Raw genomic sequence first — 23,977 nt, forward strand, 5'->3', positions numbered from 1 at the left:
GGGCAACGGAACTTGGCAGTGGAACGTCTGTCAAGCCAACCTGGCCAATGTTCCCTCTAAGCTGAGTTAGTGTGAGCCAGTTCACAGTTTTTTAGCCTCCGGCTCACACCTTTTTGTCTTTGCTCAGGAAGGATGGCTCCAGAGCAAACTGAGGCAGTTGCCAAATCACTCACTCACAACTTTAATGCCGGTAGCTCACCAAGTAGAATTTTGGCTCACAAGACTCCACAGCGTAGAGGGAGCGTTGAACCTGGCCGTAAATATGAAAAGGTTTGTCCTGAGCTGGATGCAACTGGGGGGGGGGGGAGAATTCAAGGTGCAGCAACGCGATGCAATTTTACTTGGTTTTATTTCTGTACATCTAAAGCTGAACTTCCTGGAAAGGTAGAAGTTCCACCACCAAGCAATATACAGACTCTTTCATTCTCCAAGGTCGACTCGATATCCTGGGAAGACAGGAACTCATATTCTAAAGGAAGACTTAAAAAAAAAACATATCCAGGCAGTAACAGGAAAGAAGACAGAGGAAGGCGGCCCAGGAAAGATGCTGATTATTTTTACACGGGAGGGACTCATTCATCGATGAGAGGTGCGCGATAAACTACAGGAGGATCCATGAGTCTTCGTTTCTCTCGTTCCATAGCTCTGCACAATGATGCGGGCCGTTATCATTTCTTTATGACACATTGATTCAGGGTGATAGTAGGGCGGGTCTTCTTCCATGCTTTCTCAGGGCCAGATGAGACACATGGCTTTGCGCCTTTGGTGGCGCCAGACTTCACCTCCTCGCAGGACTTGGTGCAGGCACTGCCCCCTTTGGTGCCATTTGAGACAGCGCATGTAGTCGGTGCACAGGAGTTGGTGCAGACACTGCCCCCTTTGGTGCCATTTGAGACAGCGCATGTAGTCGGTGCACAGGAGTCGGTGCCAACACTACCCCCTTTGGTGCCACCTGGGGCAGCGCATGTAGGAGAACATGGCGTGGCACAGGCGCTGTCACAGGGATCCTTGCAGGCGGTCGCACACTGTTTTTTCACAGCGTCACTGGGAGTGGTGCAAGTGGCAGCACATGAAGCACTGCTCTGCGGCTTGATGGGTTCCGCACAGGTAGAACCACAACAGGCTGGGCATTTATTGGCACACACGCTGCAGCGTTGGGGCTGGATTGATGTGACGCAGATCGGACCGCGAGCATAGTTGCAAGCGGGGTCGCATGGGGATTGTGGCGTGACACTAGGAGAAACACCTGGGCCCATGTAAATGGGAGAGCACTGACCCTGCTTGGGGGTTGCGCATGCATTAGCGCATGGGCCCCCATTTTGGGTCTGGAGTGGCGTCACACAGATAGAACCATGTGGGCAAGCAGGAGCGCACTGGGCCTGGCCGTTTGTCATGCAGACAGATTTGGCAGGGCCTGGGCATGGATTTGAGCATGGACTCGCGCTTGAGGCACAGATTGGACTCAGACAGATAGGACCATGGGGGCAAACAGGAGAACATTGGCCCTGGCCGTTTGCCATGCAGATTGGACTGATGGGGCTTGTGCATACATTGGCACATGGGCAGGAACATGCGCTTGCACTCTTCTTCAGAGGAGGGGCCACAGGGGAAGGGGCAGCTCGTCCTGGGCAGTAGACACTCCCACACTTTGTGCAACCCTTCACACCGATGGGAGGAGGCATACAGGGTTGCTTCCACTGGTAGGACATCTTATCTGGAGCGCTTGAAGTTCTGCGTGAGAAACAAAAGAAGTTATGCCCGAGAGCTGTAAAATCCAGACACCGCGTCCCACAAACTTTAAAGAAAAGAACCCCAGGAATGAGTTCTCCAAGGAGCGAATTGTATATTGTTGAATTTGAGTTCATTTGGAAATTTAGAACAATGACCCCATGGGACTGAATAGGGAGTTAGGGTCCTTGTTTCGACAGATGCTAGTTTTCTGCCCCTAAGTATTTCTCCCCTGCTCTAATTGAGCTGATTACAAGAGGGAGGGGCTGTGGTGCTCAGTGATAACGCATCTGCTTGGCATGCAGAAGGTCCCAGTTTCGATCCCTCACATCTCCAGGTAAAGAGTCAAGGAGCAGGTGATCACAGAATCATAGAGTCGGACCTTTGGGGCCATCTAGTCCAATCCCCTGCACAATGCAGGGAATTCACAAATACCACTTCCCATATACATACCCAGTGACCCTTGCTCCATGTCTGGAAGATGGCAAAAAGCCTCCAGGATCCCTGACCAAACTGACCTGGAGAAAAAAATAATCACCGCCTGACCCCCAAAGAGCTTGCTACTTTAGAACAATAGCTCGCCAGGATCCTGGAGCTAACCAATAGATAAGTAAAAGGTAAAGGTTCCCTTGCTCGAAAGCCAGTCGAGTCCGACTCTAGGGCTGCGGTGCTCATCTCCGTTTCAAAGCCGAAGAGCCAGCGCTGTCCGAAGACGTTTCCGTGGTCATGTGGCCGGCATGACTAAACACCAAGGCGCACGGAACGCTGTTCCCTTCCCACTGAAGTGGTACTTATTTATCTACTTGCAATTTCTTGCTTTCGAACGGCTAGGTTGGCAGGAGCTGGAACTAGAGATGGGAGCTCACTCTATCATGCGGCACACTCGGGTCTCGAACTGCTGAACTACTGACCTTCCACAGCCTGCAGTTCAGCGTCTTAACCACTTGAGCCACTGCAGCTCCCAATAGATAAGTAGTGTAATGTAAATAGCCTATCACTGGGAGTGGGGGGGTGTTGGGTGTGGTGTTTGCAGGCTCTATAAGCAGGGCTGAAGCACTGCTAGTTGTCCTTAGAGTTTGCTGAAATCACTTAATAAACTACAGCTGATCACTGGAACACGTCTAGAACCCAGTACCCAGTATTTAACAGTCATCAAATCACACCTGACTTGTGGTGACCATGGGGTTATCGATGCAAGAGACATTCAGAGGTTGTTTGCCATCGGCTTCAAGAGTTGCCAGGTCCCTCTTGGCCACCAGCAGGGGGTGGGGCATAGGGCGGACAATTCCTGCATGCCCAGGGAAATGCTGATTGGCACATTGGGGTCAGTTTGGTGTAGTGGTCGAGTGTGCGGACTCTAATCTGGGAGAACTGGGTTTGATTCCCCACTCCTCCACTTGCACCTGGCTGGATGACCTTGGGCAAGCCATAGTTCTGATGAGCTGTCCTTGAAAAAGAGCAGTTTCTGTCAGAGTTCTCTCAGCCCCACCTACCTCACAGGGTGTCTGTTGTCGGGAGGGGAAGGAGTTTGTAAGCCGCTCTGAGACACCTTTGGGTAGTGAAGGGCGGGGTATAAATCCAATCTCTTCTTCTTCTTCTACAAAGCAATTGTTCTCCATGCCAGTTTGGCTCGGGATCCTGAAGGTTTTTTGTCCCTTTCTGGGCATGAAGTAGGGATCACTGGGAGTTTGTATGGGGAGGTCTTTGTGGATTCCCTGCCTTGTGCAGGGGGTTGGACTAGATGACCTCGCAGGTACCTTCCAACTCTAGGATTCTATGAATCCAGGTTGGGAAACTCCGAGAGATTTGGGGATGGAGCCTCGGGAGGATAGCGAACTCAGTGGGGGACAATGCCACAGAGTCCACCCTCCAAAGCAGCCATGTTCTCCAGGGGAACTGATCTCTGTAGTCTGGAGATGAGCTGTGATTTTAGGGGATCCCCAGATCCAACCGGGAGGCTGGCGTCCCTATCGGCTTCCGCTGCATAGCGACCCTGGACTTCCTTGGCAGTTGTCCATCCAAGTAGTGACTAGTGCCACCCCTGCTTAGTTTCAGAGATCTGACGGGATTGGGCTTATTTGTGTAGAGACCATAAACATCTGTGGTTGAAGCCATTTTTCTCCAGGCCAGTTTGGCTGGAGATCCTGGAGGCTTTTTGCCATCTTCTGGGCATGGAATAGCAGTCACTGGAGGTGTGGGGGGGGCAGGTATTTGTGAATTTTCTACACTGTGCAAGGGGCTGGACTAGATGACCCCGGTGGTCCCATCCAACTCTATGATTCTATGCTCTCCTGCCAAGCCCTGCGGTGACACCAGATCAGCTCAGCCAAAGGCATTCAGGGGTTGAGAAGAAGGAGGACGAGGAGGAGGAGGAGGAGAAGAAGAAGAAGAAGAAGAAGAAGAAGAAGAAGAAGAAGAAGAAGAAGAAGAAGAAGAAGAAGAAGAGGTTGGATTTATACCCCACCCTTCACTTGGAGTCTCAGAGCGGCTTACAAACTCCTTTCCCTTCCCCTCCCCACAACAGACACCCTGTGAGGCAGGTGGGGCTGAGAGAACTCTGACACAAACTGCTCTTTTTCAAGGACAGCTGTGCCAGAGCTTGTGACTGACCCAAGGTCACATCAGCAGGTGCAAGTGGAGGAGTGGGGAATCAAACCCGGTTCTCCCAGATTAGAGTCCGCGCACTTAACCACTACACCAAACTGGAGGAGGAGGAGGAGGAGTTTAGATTTATACCCTGCCCTTCACTACCCAAAGGAGTCTCAGAGCGGCTTACAATCTCCTTCCCCTTCCCCTGTGAAGTAGGCGGGGCTGAGAGAGCTCTCTTGAGGACTGTCCTTGAGAGAACAGCTCTGACAGAACTACAACTTACCCAAGGTCATCCAGCCAGGTGCAAGTAGAGGGGTAGGGAATCAAACCCGGCTCTCCCAAATTAGAGTCCGCACACTTACCACTACACCAAACTGGCTCCTGGCAGGAGACGGCAAGAAGGCATTTCACGGGGAGACAAAATTGCAGCTTGTCGGGGCGACAGGCTCCGAGCGAAGTTCATCATGCCATAAATAATGAAAGCATCTCGAATTTCAGCCACTGCCTCGAATAAGTTTTTACCGGCGCTGAGTATACCGAAGTTGCTACATAGCTATTAAAGGCTCTGGGAGATTGCTTCAGAGCACAGGCAGGTGCCCTCCGGCCTTGACTTAGGCAAACATATTGTAGCAGGAAGCGGGAAGCTTTGCAAAATCTGGGACAAGGGGGTTGGGGAAAGACTACAGTAAGATCACCATAGATTCCCCCGGTGATTGCTAGAGCTACCTTTGTCACTTCCGGGCAGTTCTCAGAATCGTCAGGACCTCTGTGATCAGAACTTCAGGGAAGTGGCCGAGGCCTTATTTGTGCTGACCCGTTTGCCCCAGTTTCTACTCTCTGATCAACTGAGCATCAATGGGAAGTCTCCTCGATGTCAGGTAGCCCTGTCATAGGTCTGGAATGTGGAGGGGTGCCCTCCCGTTTTCTGTCTCTAAACATTTTTTTTAAAAAAGGTGTGCACTCCTTTAAGCAGAGTGGGTTTCTGTAGTCGACTAATTCTCGCACTGAGCATGGGGGTCAGAGTAGGTGACCTCTAGGATCCCTTCTAACTCTGTGTCAAGAAATGGGCCTCCTTTAAGAGAGGTTTTCTGCCCAAGGGTTAGCTTTCTTGACTATAGAAGTCATCACCCCCACCTGCCGCCTTGTTCTCCAAATGGTTGCTTAGGCTGGCGGAAGTGGTTAACTTGCAGCAGCTGAGAACTGTCCTCTAAAGTGGCAGACAGCTTGCAATTTAGAGATCTATCCTGGTCACAGCTTTCGATTGGCTAAACGGCTTTCCTTTCTGCACTGGGAGCTTCAGCCTCACCAGAAAGAAATTTCCCCCACAAGCCACAAAGTCCTGGCTATGGGCCTGGATAACAAAGGAGAGGATCCCACAGATACATTTCACTCATCACAAGTAGCTTCCTTTACCGCCAAGAGCTTCAAGGAGGAGCCCTCCCCATTTCTTGTGTGTGTTATATGCTGCTAAATTCCTTTTGACTTATGGTAACTCTTTGGTTTAAAGACCTCCATATGGTTAACAGCCTTGCTCGGTCATGCAAACTGGAGGCCGCGGCTTCCTTTATCGAGTCGATCCATCTCACGTTGGATTTCCCTCTTTTCCTGCCGCCTTCAACTTTTCCTGGCATTACTGTCTTTCCCAGGGGTCATTTCATAGAAAAAGAGGTGCAGGAGCTCATTAGCATAGCTCATTAGCATAACTTATTTGCATGTGCCACACCCCCTGAAATCACCAGAAGTGTGTCAGAAGGGAACACCCACCGCTCAGGCTCCACTGGACTGTTTTGGATTGCTAGCTATTGGGGGGGGGGGAGACATGCAGATCTGTCCTGGCAGAGGAGGGAGAGCTTGTACCTGAATAAAACTTGGTCTTAAAGGTGCCACTGGACTGTTTTGGATTGCTAGCTATTGGGGGGGGGGGGGCAACATGCAGATCTGTCCTCGCAGAGGAAGGAGAGCTTGTACCTGAATAAAGGTGCCACTGGACTGTTTTGGACCGGGGGGCCGGGGTGTGTGTTCTGTAACTTACCTGGCTGCTTCTTGCTCTGACTGAGGGCTGCTGGGAGCAGGGGGTGGGGCTTGTTGCATGTGCCCACCCCCTGGGCTCCTTACTGCCGGAGCTCCGCTCCTGTGCGCTCCTGCAGGAAATGACCCCTGGTCTTTCCCATTTTGGTCGAATCAATCAGGGCATGTTTTTCTAAACTGCTTACCGTCATGTTACTCAATAACTTATTTTCCATGATGAAACCAGCCAATGTTGCACAACAGTGGGTGTGCTGGCAGTTCCTTAAGCTGCCTTAATGGCCCGGAAGCCATCAGTCATGGTCGTTAACGGTCATGAATGGTTGTCTGTCACAAGGAACAAAGATATCGCATGTCCCGGTCACATGGAGAATTTGCCGTGAGAGAGGTGTGACTGCTGGGTTGATTGAAAGGGCGCAATCATACAGCAACATCTGGCGAGCGTTGTGCGCCCGTCTCCAACCCGTAGCGTTCGTCCAAAGATGCGGAGTTAAAAAGTAGTTGGGAAAGTGTAGTATTATCCGGAAAACGCAGGGCACGGGCGGGCATCTGATCATGGAAGCGCCGGTATCCTGTCGCATCCAGGGCCCATCCGCGCCCCACCAGATGTTTTCTTGTAAGCCTCCATGGTATGTGCACAAAACGCACACATGCACAAACGCGGTACTGCTTCATTGCCACGCTTCGCCATCACCACGTGATCGGGGGCTGACGGCCTGAGCACGGAGCCTCGGTGGAACATGATACCGCGCTTCACTTTGTTCAGTCGCACAATCGAGTCCGACTCTTCGCGACCCCATGGACAAGATCTCGCCAGGCCCTCCTGTTTTCCACCGTCCTCTGAAGTTGGCTCAATTTCATGTTCATTGCATCGATGACACTGTCTAACTATCTCATCCTTTGCCGTCCCCGTCTTCTTTGACCTTCAGTCTTTCCCAGCATCAGGGTCTTCTCCAGGGAGTGCTCCCTTCTCATTGGGTGGCCAAAGTCTTTGAGCTTCAGTTTCATTATCTGGCCTTCCAGGGAACAGTCAGGGATGGGTTTGCTCTGGAGCAAAAAGCCTCCCCCCCCCCCCCCGATTATCTCACTGGTGTGACCAGGGCTGCAGGCAACTATTGGCCTTTGATGGGGGTTGCTCTACCACCTCAACAAACACAGACCGATTCCCCACAAGCAGCTGGGCTGCTGTCACTCTTCCATTTCCCCCGGTCGTATTGGTCAATTTCATGCTATTCGCTGTGCGGCCGCATTTTGGCCCACATCTCCACCTGATCTCCCCCGTGTGTTCTCGATCCTGTTTTCTGAGGATCGAGAAGGCGTGGCAGAAATCGGGGGGAGATGCACACTGAATAGTGTGAAATTGACCAATACGACTGGGGGGGGGGGTTGACGGAAGAGGAATGGTGGCACAGCTGCTTGTGGGGAATTGGTCACGATCATCAAATACAATCTCAGTGGGAACAAAACAAAATACTGGAAGGGCTGTCATATAGAGGATGGTTGCCCCAGAAGGTCGGACCAGAACCAGTGGGTTGAAATTAAATTAGAAGAGTTTTCGGTGAAACATTAGAAGAAGAAGAAGAAGAAGAAGAAGAAGAAGAAGAAGAAGAAGAAGAAGAAGAAGAAGAAGAAGAAGAAGAAGAAGAAGAAGAAGAGATTGGATTTATACCCCGCCCTTCACTTGGAGTCTCAGAGCGGCTTACAAGTTCCTTCCCCTTCCCCTCCCCACAACAGACACCCTGTGAGGTGGGTGGGGCTGAGAGAGCTCTGACAGAAACTGCTCTTTTTCAAGGACAGCTGTGCCAAAGCTTGTGACTGACCCAAGGTCATCCAGCCAGGTGCAAGTGGAGGAGTGGGGAATCAAACCCGGATCTCCCAGATTAGAGTCCGCACACTTAACCACTACACCAAACATTAGGAAGAACTTCCTGAGAGTTAGACTGGTTCCTCGGGGGAACAGGCTTCCTTGGGAGGTGGTGGGCTGTACTTCTTTGGAGGTTTTGAAGCAGAGGCTAGATGGTCATCCGACAGCCATGTGGATTCTGTGAACTTAGGTAGATCATGAGAGGGAGGGCAGGAAGGGTTACCTCAGTGCTTAGTTCTTGTGGCCCTTTCTTACGTGCCCAGGGAAATGTTGATCGCCACTTTGGGGACTGTTATGTATTAGGGCTGGAACATTCCAGGACTGGGTACCAGAGACTGAGCTTGGAGCTCTAGAACAATAGCCCACCAGGATTCTGGAGGTGATCAATGAGAAACGAATGTTATGTAAATAGCCTATCGTTGGGGGCGGGATGTGTTTGGGTGTGGGTTTTGCATGCTATTTAAACAGGGCTGTTGCCCTGGAATTTCAGCCTTGTGTCAGTCTTGTTCCTGAAATCACTTAATGAAGTAGAGCTGTTCACTGCAATGCATCTTGAACCCAGTCTTTAACAGGGACAGGAAGCCATTTTTCCCCCAGGCCAGTTTGGCTGGAGATCCTTGAGGTTTTTTTGTTATCTTCTGGGCCTGGAGCAGGGGTCACTGGGTGTGTGGAGGGGGAGGTATTTGTGAATTTCATGCCCTGTGCAGGGGGTTGGACTAGATGACCCCGGAGGTCCCTTTCCCGGAGGTCCCTACTCGCCATCGGGTAGTGAAAAGCCGAGTATAAAAATCAACTCCTCTTCCTCTTCCTCTTCTTCTACTTCTTCTGCTTCTGCTACTACGCACCCGATCCTTTTAGAAAGCCAGTTTGGTGTAGTGGTTAGAAGCACGGACTCTAATCTGGGAGAACCAGGTTTTATTTCTCGTCCCTCCACATGCAGCTGGTGGCGTAACCTTGAGTCAGTTACAACTTCTTTCAGAGCTGTTCTCTCAAGAGCACTTCTCAAGAGAGCTCTCTCAGCCAATGTTCCCTCTAAACTGAGTAAGTGTGAGCGAGTTCACAGTTTTTTAACCTACAGCTCACACATTCTTGTCTTTGCTCAGGAAAGAGGGCTCCAGAGCAAACTGATTCATGCAGTAGCCAAATTGCTTGCTCACAACTTTAATGCCAGTAGCTCACAAAGTAGAATTTCTGCTCACAAGACTCCACAGCTTAGAGGGAGCACTGCTCTCAGCCCCACATCCCTCACAGGGAGTCTATTGTGGGAAGGGGAAGGGAAAAGAGATTGTAAGCCGCTCTGAGACTCATTCGGGTAGTGAAGGGCGGGGTATAAATCCAATCTCTTATCCTTCTTCTTCCGTAGAGATGCCGGGGATTGAACTTGGGACCTTCTGCATGCCAGACAGAGGCTCTCCCACTGAGCCACAGCCCCTCTTGGGATGTATATTCAGATTAGCGGCACACATGATCTAGCAAGGGATCCAATAGCAAAATCCCAGTTTCTGCAAACATTTCTCCATCACTAGTTGGGGCCAGCAAAGGAGATTTGACACAGACATTTAAAATGGAGGGGCTTTCAGAAGGCCAGCTTTGGAACCATTTTCAGACTTGGACATTTGAGTTCCAGGGATTGTAAATTAGGTACAGTTTGAATACAGATGGTGGTCCCCTCCCATCCGTCTTTGAACAATGGACTGAGCCCTCAAGCAAGTCTTCCACACACTGGAGAGGTCTTCAGTTCATAGCAGGGCACTGGTATCCCTCGCACTGGGGTGTTCCATGAGAGAAGAAGGAGGATTGGATTTGTACCCTGCCCTTCACTACTTGAAGGAGTCTCAGAGCGGCTTACAATCTTCTTCCCCTCCCCACAACAGACACCCTGTGAGGTAGGTGGGGCTGAGAGAGCTCTCTCGAGGACTGCTCTTGAGAGAACAGCTCCAAAAGAACTTGTGGCTGACCCAAGGTCACACCAGCAGCTGCAAGTGGAGGAGCTGGGACTCAAACCCGGTTCTCCCAGGTTAGAGTCCGTGCTCCTAACCACTACACCAAACTGGCTCTCATTAGTATGTATCACATTAGGGACTGTGATATGTACTAACGGGGGGAGTGTTTGGGGAGGAGAGGAATTTCAGTGGGATATAGTGCCACAGAGTCCACCCTCCAAAGCTACCATTTTCTCCAGGGGAACTGATATCTATAGTCTGGAGATTCCCTTGGAGAGCTCCAAGTTCTACATGGAGGCTGGAAAGTATAAGTGCAACGAAAGACAACAGTGGGTTGGATCCTGTGATCCATTTACTGACCTGTATTTTATCACTCCAGGAAGCAAGGTCTGGAGCCTTCCTTCAGCCTAAGGAGAGTGCCTCCACTTTAAGTGGCACTTCTGTGGAAGGAAACACCACTTAAGTTGGAGGAAGTCTCCTTAGGCTGGAGGAACTTCATCCTGACTACGGTAGGATACCTCCCACTACCTGTGGTGACTACAAGAAGGAGCCTTTCTTATGATGCAAGAGACCTTCCCTTGTAGCAGGAGAGTTCCTCCACTTTAAGTGGCACTTCTGTTGGAAGAAACACCACTTAAGCTGGAGGAAGTCTCCTTAGGCTGGAGGAACTTCATAAAGCCTATGGTAGGGTATCTGACAAATGTGGACAAATGACAACCTAGTCTAGAAACAAATACTGGGGAAACAGTCGTGAGAGTCTGACCCGCAAATCAAGATAGTCGACAAAACATACAAGGAAATATTTTCTATATACTGTTGCCAATAAACACTACACAACGATGAACACATTCCATCAAATCATAAGAAAATCCTTGTATTAGTGCTATACACAGAATTTAGTCCCACCACTAAATGCATTATTTTTCCTGATTCTGTGTATAGCACTTGATGACAAAAAAGAAGAAGAAGGGGAACCAGCATACATGAATTAGTACAAAGCATGAAAAACCAATTCTTTTTCAAAACCAATAGGTCACCGTGGGACACTGGGACATATGGCAGCTTGTATCCGGACTACACGTCATTTCAAGACTATACGGATTTTCCAGGAACTATGTGAGCCTACCCTGCGATGAATGAATGTCAAGTTGGACTATGGAATTACCATACAATAGGAGTGAGACACATTGGCCCCGGTCACACGCGCAGGAAACTCCGGGGGAGAAGCGTGGCTGTTTGCCCCGGGGCAAACTAACACGCAGTAAAGCGATCATACCTCCTGTGGAGGTTCTGTGGCGGTACCGTGGAGCTTCCGTGATTACGGAGAGGCGTCGATCACAACACATGCCTGCGTGCAACGAAGAAGCGCGCGGCGCGGCGAACTGGGTTTCTTTTTTTGTGTACACTATGAATGCGCATGCTCCGCTGGGTGCATGTGCGCAACCACGGAGACTTGGGGGACAAAAAAACCCTTCTTCGCAAGGGGACATGGGTGGGCGCCGGATGCCACCGGAAACGCGATCAGACGCCCGCCCTTGCCCCGCAGTTTCCGGAAACTAGTACCTCCGAGGTACTAGTTTTTTGCTGCGTGTTTTCGGGAGGAAGCCTCGGTTGTGCCACGGAAGCACTACGCTCCCCAGATGTGCTGGTGAGATCGCGCCCGGAAACTCCGCCTGTCTTCCGTATCTCTTGCGTGGCTAATGTTGCGTGTGACCGCAGCCATTGAATCCTTTTGGGGCTTTCTTTCTTGCAAGAATAAAGGTAAAGGTAAAGGTTCCCTTGCTCGAAAGCCAGTGTAATCCGACTGTAGTGTTGCGGTGCTCATCTCCGTTTCCAAGCCGAAGAGCCAGCGCTGTCCGAAGATGTTTCCAAGGTCATGTGGCCGGCATGACTAAACACCGAGTGTTGGATCCCCAAGCATCGAGAATAAATCCACGTTTTAAGAAAAGCAAAATTTATTTCAAAGCGTTGACGACATACTCAAACACGTTCTTTGTTAGAACTGGGGATACACAGTTAGATCAAGCATAATAAAGGAACTTCAAAGAGATACAGGTCCAATGAATAACTTTCCCGCTGGCGGGCTAATGGAACGGTTGCGCGCCCAGTCCATGGGAACCAGGCAGGATATTAGACATAACACAGGTGCAGTAGTCATGGGAAAAGCAATAGCCAAGCATTACAGCATCTTCTCCCCCACACAACCTCCAGCAGTTATCTTTTGCATTCCAACGCAGGAGCAGGATGATAGAAACCAAGCCGGGTGCAACAGGGAAAGAATATGTACACAGAGGTCACAGAAAACAGAATGGCAGCTTGCTGACATACTGCCCCCCTTAAAATACACTTACAACACACCTCCCGGGCCGGGCGGGAGATCTCCCGGGCTGGGCGGGAGACCTCCCGGTTTGTCCGGGAACCTTCTGTGGAAACTACGGATCAGGTAAGGGGCCCGAATATCCCCTTCTTCCACCCATTCGCGGTGCTGGGGACCGAAATCAACCCATTCGATAAGGTACCAGAGTTTACCACGTTTCACTTTACAATCCAGGATATCAGCGATCTCAAAATGTTCATCCCCTTCCAAAATGACAGGTGGAGGAGGAGTAGTTACAGGTCTCCATGGAGACGGGCCAGGATCCTTCTTTAACAGGCTCATGTGAAATACAGAATGCAAGGCACGTAAATTCTTAGGCAAAACAACATCAACTGCCACATCATTTATGACTTTGCGCACTTTGAAAGGGCCTATGAACTTCCATCCCAATTTCCTGCTAGGCCGCAGCATCTTAATGTTCTTGGTTGAGACATACACAAGATCCCCAGGTTTCAGATCAAACCCCACCACCCTACCCTTGTCTGCCTGGGTCTTGTAAGCAGCCTTGGCTGCGTCAAGTGTTTGGCATAACAGAGGCCATGCTTTTTGCAAGGACATACACCAGGTATCAGCATCCCCCACAGGACGTTGGCCCATCCCCTCCAAGAAAGGGAGGGGGGGGCTGTCGTAACCAGAGACAGCTTTATACGGAGACATGCCTGTGGAGCTATGGACAGTATTATTATAACAATATTCAGCAAGAGGCAATAAGTCACACCAATCATTCTGTTGATAATTAGTAAAACAACGCAAATATTGTTCCAGGGTCTGATTAACTCGTTCCGTCTGTCCGTCAGTCTCGGGATGATACGCGCTGCTGAGTCCTTGTTCCACCCCTAAAATGGAAAGAAGTTCCCTCCAAAATTTAGAAACAAATTGGGTCCCCCTGTCAGAAATTAACTTAGTAGGTAATTGATGAATTTTCACCACGTGAGACATAAACGATTTCGCCAACCTTTGAGCTGTAGGCAAGGAAGGAAAAGGTACAAAATGAGCTTGTTTAGAAAACAAATCAACAACCACCCAAATGACAGTGTTCCCTTTGCTCGCAGGGAGGTCAGTAATAAAATCCATGGATACCACTTCCCATGGTCTCGATGGAGTAGGGAGTGGCTGTAGAAGACCAGGAGGCTTGCCCAATCTGGGTTTAGTCAAGGCACATGTTTGGCAGGACCGAACAAACATCAAGAGGTCTTTGCGCATATGTGGCCACCAGAACTGTCTGCGGATGAGTTGTAGAGATTTAACAAAACTCCAATGCCCTGCCAGTTTCGAACCATGAGCAGACTCCATCACCTCCCTCCTCATTGAAATAGGCACATACAGTTTGTCTCCAGAATAAATCAGACCATCAGGGCTACGGACACAATCAGGCAACGTTGTCAGGGAGGCATCATCCTCAACAGTCAAAGCAGACAGATATTTTTGGACCCAGGCCCCCCCCCCCACAGGGAAAAGGGAAGGCGTAGTCTCATCAGAGTGTGGAATTGCCCGCGCTTGCGCCCTGGTGACCACGGCCCCCCCCAGATGGGAGGGGGAAAAGACAGAGTCCATGATGATCTCACGCTGACTGTCATGTTGTGGGAGGCGTGAAAGCGCGTCAGCCAGGGAATTCGCCGCCCCAGGGAAATGACGAAGAGTGAATCGAAACTTAGCAAAGAAGTCCGCCCAACGAAGTTGCTTAGCGTTGAGAGAACGGGGGGATTTCAGCATCTCCAAATTCTTATGGTCAGTCCAGACTTCAAATGGCAGTTGCGCCCCCTCCAACCACTGCCTCCACGTGGAGAGAGCCAGCCGGATTGCTGACGCCTCCTTTTCCCAAATCCCCCAGTTTCGTTCAGCGTCAGAAAACTTTTTAGACACAAATGCGAGGGGATGTAAACGACCATCCTCCCCCTCCTGCAAAATCGCGGCCCCCATTGCCACATCCGAGGCATCAGTTTGGACAATGAATTTCTTAGTTTCATCAGGGCGCGCCAGCACTGGCTCAGAGGTGAACATCAGTTTAAGTTTCTCAAAAGCCTCTGCGCAAGCAGGGGACCATTTAAGCGGGGCGCCTGGTTTCGTAGCATCAAACCCCTTTCCCTTGGTTTTGAGCAAATCAGTCAGGGGAAGGGCAATTTGAGCGAAATTCTGGATGAAATTTCTGTAAAAATTGGCAAATCCGAGGAACATTTGCAATTGTTTGCGGGTCCTGGGGGGCTCCCAGTCAAGTACAGCTTGAATTTTAGCAGGGTCCATTTCAACCGTCCCCCCAGAGATGCGATAGCCCAAAAAGTCAATGCATGTCTTGTGGAATTCACATTTTGACAGCTTTGCAAACAAGTGGTGTTCATAAAGTCGTTTAAGGACCTTGCGCACCAATTTAATATGCGACGGGAGGTCCTGAGAGTACAGCAACACATCATCAAGGTAAAGGACCACTCCCTTGAATAGAAACTCATGTAGGACCTCATTGATAAGGTTCATGAAGACCCCCGGAGCCCCTTGAAGGCCGAAGGGCATAACGAGGTACTCAAACTGCCCCAAAGGGGTATTAAATGCAGTCTTGCTTTCATCCCCCTCCCGGATGCGCACACGGAAATATGCATCCCGGAGGTCAAGTTTCGAGAAGATTTTGCCCTTGGTGGCCTCAGCTACCAAGTCCTTGATTAGCGGGAGGGGGTAAGCATTGGATAAAGAAACAGCATTCAGACCCCTATAATCAGTGCACAATCTGAGCCCCCCGTCTTTCTTCTTTCGGAAAAGTACAGGCGCGGCGAAAGGGGAGGAAGCCGGGCGAATGAAACCTCGGGCTAGGTTTTTATCAATAAAGTTCCGCAGTTCAACTTTCTCAGCCGGCCCCATCGCATAAATTTTACCTTTGGGCAATTTACAGTCAGGCAAAAGTTCAATAGCACAGTCAGTCGAGCGATGGGGGGGCAATTCGTTAGCTTCCTCTTCGCCAAACACTTTCGCCAAGTCTCTATACTCTCGAGGCAAAGAAGCTAACTCTTCCGGTTGCAAAGTGCCGCAGGGGAACTGCGCGGTCGGCTGGTCCCCCCACGAGTCCACCCAGCAGTGATTTACACACTTAGCCGACACAAACTTGACAACCCCTTCTTCCCACAAGATGTAAGGGTCATGGGTAAACAACCAGGGACTCCCCAGAACTAAGTCGAATTGCGATTTAGGGGTGACAATGAAGGATCTGGATTCCCAATGATCGCCCGCCCCCAGCCGCAAAGCCATAGTCTCGTGCGTACAAGGTTCCATGGGTGCCCCATCCATCTGGGTAAAAATGATGGGAGACTTCAAGGGGGCTATCCCCGCTTCCAGTGCCAACAACACTCTAGGGCTGATGAGATCCCTCCCACACCCAGAATCAATCAACGCTCTCACCCTAACGTGGGTTCCCAGGAGCGGATTCATTAATGAGACAGTCACGAAAAATAGGGAAGGGGTTTCTCTCACCACCTTGGGCGCAGCATTAGAATGGCCTTGTCGTTTTGCGCCTCTCACAACAGGCCGTTGTCGTTTTCCGCCGTTTCAGGCACCACCTCTTCTTCTGACTCGGCAGCAGACGGATCGTTCCCCTCCGAGCCTTGGGCCGCCTGCAAAGCTTTGGAGAAACGCGGTTTAGCCATTCCCTTCTTCCCCGTCAGCGGTGTCTTCGGGCTTGGAGTAGGCGGCTGTACTTTACGGCTGCCACAATCCACAGCGAAGTGCCCCTTCTCCCCGCACTTGAGACAGAGCCCCATCTTCATACGTAGTTCTCGTGCTGATTCCGACAGGCGTTGAGGCTTGGGTTTGGAGGCACCGGCAGCGGCGGGTCTGTTGGTCGTAGCAGCCAGGTCGAGTTTGATGGTGGTGAGCCGGTCTTCCGCATTTTCAGCTTCCTGGGTCCAGGCCATTAGGGAGACAGGGTTGACAGTTTTCAGAACCGTTTCTCGGATATCTGCGTTGAGACCCAAGCGATACATCTCAGCTAATATATGGTCAGGGTAGTCTCGGAGCTTTGCGGCTTGCTTGTGGAATTCCAGAGTGTACTCGCGAACCGACTTCTTGTTCTGGCGATAGGTGCGGAGAAACGCTTTAGCCCTTTGACTCGCGTTGACATCTTCAAATCTCGCCCGCAGCGCCCACATGAATGCTCGCAAATTCAAAAGTTCCGGACCGCGGTCATTGTGCAGTCCAACATACCATGTGGCGGCGTCTCCTTTCAGTCTTGCCGAGATGACATCAATAAGACCAGCTTCATTTCGGAACAGGTGTCGACTTTCTTCTACGAATTTATGCACCCTCACCGTGAAGAAAGCGAGTTCATCTGGGTTGCCGTCGAAGGTAGCCTCCAGTAGATCCTTGGGTCTGGGCCGTGGAGGCCTTACCAACGGGCCCAGCTGAGCCGGAACTCCCCTGGGAGGGAAACCCGGCACAACCGGTGGCCCCGCTGGCATTGGCCTCAGTGGTGGCGGCAGACCCGGCACCGGCGGACCCCCCGGCATCGGCGGTTGCACAGGCACTTGCAGAGGCGGTCTCACTGGCGGCTGTACAGGTACCTGCTGCGCTGGAACTCCCGGTGCTTGCAGCGGTGGTCCCGTCAGCGGTTGAGCAGGCATCGGCGGCGCGGGAAGTCCCGGTGCAGGAGCAACTTGTTGCTGCGCGGCGTGTGCGTCAAGGAAATTAGCCATTCGAACGTCCATCATTCCCGGCAGACCTTCCATCACATCCTGGAATGCCCGCAACAAGTCTCTCACCGAGTCTTCCAGTTCTGCTAGTCGTTCCCCGGTGGTTTCTTCCGGGATGGGGTCCCGAGGGCGGTAGTCCGGGGGTGGGTCATAGTCCTCTTCCGTTGGGAAGACTCCGGTGCCCTCCTCATCTCCTGCGTGGCCCCGCGGTCCCGACGGCTCGAACATCCACTCCTCGAGGTCCCGCTCGGGGCTCCCCTTCTCCGAGGTAGCCCCCGGCTCCGGGAACAATCCCTTGTCAAATAGACTCTCACGTAATCCGCTCCCCCGACGGGAGTACACCTCACGGGTGCCCTGGGTGTTGTACATAGTCCAATCATCCTGCTGGTGAGTCTTCCGCGGACCCCATTGCGAAGGGGTCGGAGGCGGCCAAGACAGATGTGCAGGCAGGCGGGGAATCGCTCCCCCCACGGCACCCTCCAACGAGGCTGCAGTCGTGAACACCAAAGACGCGGAGGTTTGTGGGACCGATCCAGAGTCCCCCTCCGTGGTAGGTAGGTTTCCCTCAATTCCGCTCATGATCTCGCCAGATTCGGAACGATAGGAAAAAGAGAGTTCTAACAATATGTTGGATCCCCAAGCATCGAGAATAAATCCACGTTTTAAGAAAAGCAAAATTTATTTCAAAGCGTTGACGACATACTCAAACACGTTCTTTGTTAGAACTGGGGATACACAGTTAGATCAAGCATAATAAAGGAACTTCAAAGAGATACAGGTCCAATGAATAACTTTCCCGCTGGCGGGCTAATGGAACGGTTGCGCGCCCAGTCCATGGGAACCAGGCAGGATATTAGACATAACACAGGTGCAGTAGTCATGGGAAAAGCAATAGCCAAGCATTACAGCATCTTCTCCCCCACACAACCTCCAGCAGTTATCTTTTGCATTCCAACGCAGGAGTAGGATGATAGAAACCAAGCCGGGTGCAACAGGGAAAGAATATGTACACAGAGGTCACAGAAAACAGAATGGCAGCTTGCTGACATACTGCCCCCCTTAAAATACACTTACAACACACCTCCCGGGCCGGGCGGGAGATCTCCCGGGCTGGGCGGGAGACCTCCCGGTTTGTCCGGGAACCTTCTGTGGAAACTACGGATCAGGTAAGGGGCCCGAATATCCCCTTCTTCCACCCATTCGCGGTGCTATTTCTTGCTTTCGAACTGCTAGGTTGGCAGGAGCTGGAACTAGAGATGGGAGCTCACTCCATCATGTGGCACCCGGATCTCAAACTGCTGAACTACTGACCTTCCACAGCCTGCAGTTCAGTGTCTTAACCACTTGAGCCACCGCAGCTCCATCTTACTATATGGTTATTGTGTTATTGAACTTGGCATTAAAATATTACTTTTATATAGCACTTTATGAGCATGAAAGCTCTTGTACTACTTTACACAGTATTTCCTGAGGAAGATCCGCTTTTGGAAACGATGTTATAAAATCCGGAGACGACTTTGATGCATTCTTATACAAGGATGTTCTTATGATGTGATGGAATTTGCTCATTGTTATGTAGTGTTTATTTGCAACAGTATATAGAAAATATTTTCTTTGTAAGTCTCATTGACTGTCTTGATCTGTGGGCCAGACTCTCACGACTGTTTTCTCAGTATTTGTTTCTATGGTAGGATACCTCCCACTGTCTGTGTTGATTTCTCTAGTACAAGGAGCCTTTCTTATGATGCAAGAGGCCTCCCCTTGTACCAGGGGAAGGCACCGCCTTTAACAGATCGAATCGGTGGGATCCAACCTGTTTTCAGTTTACATGAGACATAGGGGTAAAATGTCCGTGCAGATGTGTGAATGTTTGTATCGCGTGGCGTGAAATCTTCCTCTAGTAACCGTGCCATCATTTGTAGAACACTGCCAGCAGTTATTTTCCTTCCGCTCATAGTTAGGATCCACCCAGCATTTCAGATGATTACAGCTACTCAGTAAGAACATAAGGCCCTTGCTATTTGGTGCCTATTTCTGCTAACAACGTCAACTATGGACCTTCCTCGAAAAATGCAATCTGGCCACATCCATGCTTTGATCACGTAATTATTTGTCTTTTTGGTGGTACCTGATGGAGCCAAAGAACAGGAAAATTTGAAGAATTTCAATGTCTTCGTCGCCAGTCTTTATGGTTATATTGATAGGCTTTCCATGACGTCCGACAGATATTATTTGGTCAGACTTTGCATTATAGCTCCTGCCTGCCTGTGCTACTTTTTTGTCTCACTATTAGCGCAACTCCATTTCTTCTGTGTTTGCCATTCCCTGAGTCATTAAACACTTCATAATTTTTGGAATGAAAATGTGCTAATCCACGTTATTTCTCTTGCTCCCAGAACTGCAAAGTTTAAATGTTCCATTTCTCATTTTCTCAGTTGCCTTCAACTTTTCCCAGCATGATTGTTTTTTCCAGTGGGTTTTGTCTTCTCATAATGTGAGCAAAGTACAATAGCCTCAGTTTAATCACTTTAGCTTCTAGGGAGAGTTCAGGCTTGATTGGATCTAGAATAAGGGGCCCTGCTGGTGGACCTCCTGATGGCCCCTGGGTTTTGGCCACTGTGTGACACAGTGTGTTGGAGTGGATGGGCTACTGTCCTGATCCAACATGGATTCTCTTATCTTCTTATGTCTTGGGTAGTGATGCTCTGTCTTTTTGGTCCTTGGGGGGGCAAGAGTGGGAGGGCTTCTGGAGTTCTGGCCCCACTGGTGGATCTCCTGATGGCCTCTGGGTTTTGGCCACTGTGTGACACAGGGTGTTGGACTGGATGGGCCACTGGCCTGATCCAACATGGCTTCCCTTATGTTCTTATGCTCTTACTAAAGAATCCCAAGGACACCCCAGAACACAGTTTGGAAATCACTTGTCTTTTGCTCACAAACGGAGAAGAACAATACCTTAGAATATTTCCTGGGAAACAGATGTTACATAATCTGAGCAACTTCTAGCTGATCTTCTGCAGGAAAAGAGGAAGACTCAACAGGAGATGGATTGACTTCATCAAGGAAGCCACAGCTCTCAGTCTGCAAGACCTGAGTGAGGTTGTTCAGGATAGGACATTTTGAAGGTCATTGACTTGACATCACTTAACCCACACACAACATCAAAATTCCTGTTCGGCCCAGAATTTTGCTTCCATGAATTAGTAATGCAGACATTGCAGTCACAACCATCCCAAGAAAGCAGATTGCTAATGCATTAGTGTCTCTGTTCAAAGGAGACTTCAGAAGGCCCACCTCCAGGGACACATTGGGAGGAGAATTTGGGAAGTTATCTCTGAACCTACTTTCTGCTATTGCACCTGCCAGTGCTGTTTTGGGTTACTGATTAATTTAGGTCTTTTTATCCCACATTTCTCCCCAAGGAGAATCCAAGAAACTTTCAAAATCACCAAAATTACAGTTAAAATAAACAAACTAAACGTACAAATCGCAACTAAAATAAATATGCAGATCACAACTAAAATAAACAGGGGGGAAAACCTGTTAAGAAAATTTGCACATATGGTCATAGATCCAGAGAAGTTAGGTGTGTTCATCTGTTGCTGAAAAATAGTTAAAAAGCCCAGTAGCACCTTTAAGTCTAACTTCATTGTAGCATAAGCCTCCGAGAAACACAGCACTCTTTGTCAGATTTTGTTTCTCGAAAGCTTATGCTACAGTAAAGTTCATATGTCTTAAAGGTGCTACTGGGCTTTTTACTATTTTGGACATATGGTGAAAGTTATACTGTCAAGCAAGATTGAGAGTCTTATAATGGTCTTTAAACTGTGAGCCCTATGTTGACGTGATATGTTTTAAAGAGGTTCTGTTTCTCCCTAACACCCCCATTGTAAACCTGCTGATCTCTAAGCAACCTTATCTCAGTCAAGGGTCTGTGTCATTCTTATCATTCAAAGAAACATTTAGAAGGTTTGTTTTTCTTGTGTCCCTTTTAGGAATGTAGGATGTACTCTGAACAGAGGGTGGCGCGAGTTATGTTTGAGAATGGAATTGATTAATTCTTTTTGAAATACCAGACCCTGACCGCTTTGTTTTGTCTTATACTATAAAAGAAGAACTTTCTATCTGTTCTTTATGCCAGCTTGTTTGTGAGGCACTCTGACGAGCTCACCTCAGATGGGTCATTCTTAATCAAACTGCCTGCTTTGTTAACGAAAAGCCCTGAATGAATCCTTTTCTCTCCCAGATAGAACTCGGGAAGGGGGGAGGGTTATACAACAGTTTTGAAAACTCTCCTGACCAAAACCCAAAAAGGAATCCTTTGACTTGTACACTTTTTGTTGTTGTTCAGTCGCACAGTCGAGTCCGACTCTTTGCGACCCCATGGACCAGCTCCCTCCAGGCCTTCCGGTCTTCCGCCATCCTCTGAAGTTTGCTCAACTTCATGTTCGTTGCATCGATGACACTGTCTAACCATCTCATCCTTTGCCGTCCCCGTCTTCTTTGACCTTCAATCTTTCCCAGCATCAGGGTCTTCTCCAGTGAGTGCTCCCTTCTCATTTGGTGGCCAAAGTATTTTAGCTTCAGTTTCATTATCTGGCCTTCCAGGGAACAGTCAGGGTTGATTTCTTTGAGGATTGACTGATTTGTTCTTCTTGCAGTCCAAGGGACTCTCAAGAGTCTTCTCCAGCACCATAGTTCATAAGAATCTATTCTTCTGCGCTTGGCCTTCCTTATAGTCCAACTCTCACAGCCATACATGACTACTGGGAATACCATTGCTTTGACCATGCGGACTTTTGTTGGCAGGGTGATGTCTCTACTTTTTATCATGCTGTTTAGGTTCGCCATTGCTTTCCTCCCAAGGAGCAGGCGTCTTTTAATTTCATGACTGCTGTCACAGTCTGCAGTGATCTGGGATCTGTCACAGTCTGGGTGATCTGTACACTTTGGCTCGCATCAAAAGGCTCGTGCCTCCTGCAAACAGGAAAGTGACAGAGACACAGCCTGGATGCTATGCAGCCGGGATGGGATGCATTTGGCAGCCACATTCCCTTGATTCAAGGGGTAAGGGAAGCATCCCCCTCCCTTACCCCTTTGATACCATAACATGTACTCCTCGCAAATCAGCAGCCAGCAAAAGCCATTGGAGTCAGGAGTGGCTCTTGAAGAACCCGAGGGAGGGCGTTGCAAAGAAAGAGTCGCAAGGTAGCCAAGTAGGAGACCGGTACACAGCAAACTCGTACTTTACAGAACAGAGATAAATGCCGTTTTTAATCCGTGTGATAAGATCTTAATAAACTGCTTTGAAAAGCTGGGGTGCCCAAAGGCAACCCTCAGAGCCATCCCAGCCTGAATACTGAACCTCTCTCATCCATCAGATAATTTTTTGTTCGCCTTTTTCTTCTTTTCTCCATCTGCTTTCTGTTAATGGAACCCCCCAGGCAACTCTCGCTCTAATAAACCAGCTCAGCTGTTCCTGCTGCTGCCTCTCTGTTTCTCTTTTCCAGCCCTCTTATCTCCTTTATCCTCTCTAATTCTCTCCCCCCCCCCATCATCATTCGTCCATGAGGCTGCCTCTTCTGAAATGAAACTCCAGGAGGTTCCAGCGGTAGCGCCTTGGAACGAGTGGATGATACGTTCTCGGCCTTTGCGTGTCCATCAAAAACCATCTCTGCAGCCTCCGGTGGGGATTAATACCACACCTGCTCTCAATTTCTACCCAAATAGAATTCATCCCAACCACTGGGTAATGACCTTGGCCACCCAGAACCCTACAAGCAATCCCTCAAGAGTGTAGAGACCTCTCTGAACCAGATAGATCCCGTAATTCAGTGACTTACCAGAGTAGATGTCAAGTGCTAGTAGACACAACAGACCGAAATAGGTTTGAAGGACGCGATGATAAGCAAATGCTTTTATATGACTTCCAAATGGTAAGCTACCGGAAAGGAGCTGCCCTAGGGGAAAGGTAAGCACTGGGTAAGAGCGTCCAAGGCTGCTCCACCTAGTCTTCTCCAAGGAGTCAGCCAGCCTCATTAGTTTGGATGGAATCGTCCTAATTTGAGTGGAAGGCGTTGACGACAGTCTCCTCAGTCTCCTGGGCCCATGTTGTGGTCCCCATCGTTCTAACTGATGGACCCATAAATAGTAACAACCAGGTTAAGCTGAATGTAGACAATAAATTTGGCCGTGCGGGTTTGTTCTCCTGCCGCCTGTCCAGGATTGCATTCCTCTGATATTAGCAATTAGAAGTTTCCTTGGTCTTCTTTTAAAGAAGAAGAAGAAGATCGCTCTATGCTAGGGTGAAAGGTTCTAGACCCCCTAGACAAATGGTTCCCTTTCCTGGAAAAGGTAGACGCAGAACTATTAGCTTCTGAATAGTGGCCTTTGTTTAAAATCAACATGTTCTTATGTTAACTACATTCATATACAAGTTTACTTTCTTCCTCGTCCTCTGGAATTTGTTAGATACCTGTACTGTTTGTTGGCTCTATGTACATAGTCAGGTTATTTGCTCATTGTACCTGCATAGTCCAAATGTGGTGTCACTTGTTACCTAGGCGGTTACTATTTTACCTGTACTTCATTTATTGGAAATTCTAATAAAACTTTTTTGAAAGGAAAAAAAGAGGAGGAGGAGGAGGAGGAAGAAGAAGAGGAGGAGATTGAATTTATACCCCACCCTTCACTACCTGAAGGAGTAGTTCTTTCAGAGTTCTTTCAGAGCTGTTCTCTCAAGGGCAGTTCTGGAGAGAGCTCTCTCAACCCCACCTACCTCACA

The 23,977-nt window shown here is 49.5% G+C and overlaps 1 protein-coding gene across 2 annotated transcripts; it reads right to left on the reverse strand.

Annotated features, from left to right (window-relative positions):
• Positions 1-346: 346 nt before the first annotated feature.
• Positions 347-23,109, reverse strand: LOC107120651 (keratin-associated protein 10-4-like). Of its 2 annotated transcripts, none has more exons than XM_015423390.1 (2): positions 23,037-23,109; positions 347-1,731 (listed from the first exon to the last, which is right to left on the reverse strand). In XM_015423390.1, the coding sequence occupies exon 2, from the start codon at positions 1,707-1,709 to the stop codon at positions 669-671; it is 1,041 nt and encodes a 346-aa protein (XP_015278876.1). In that variant the 5' UTR covers positions 1,710-1,731; positions 23,037-23,109; the 3' UTR covers positions 347-668. The 2 variants fall into 2 exon arrangements, with proteins under 2 accessions (XP_015278876.1, XP_015278877.1); XM_015423391.1 differs by lacking the exon at positions 23,037-23,109 and adding an exon at positions 20,149-20,224.
• Between the last annotated feature and the right edge of the window lie 868 nt (positions 23,110-23,977).

The sequence above is a fragment of the Gekko japonicus genome, unplaced genomic scaffold (genome assembly GCF_001447785.1).
Source record: "Gekko japonicus isolate JY-2015 unplaced genomic scaffold, Gekko_japonicus_V1.1 scaffold1842, whole genome shotgun sequence".
In the NCBI taxonomy this organism is placed as follows: Eukaryota; Metazoa; Chordata; class Lepidosauria; order Squamata; family Gekkonidae; genus Gekko; species Gekko japonicus.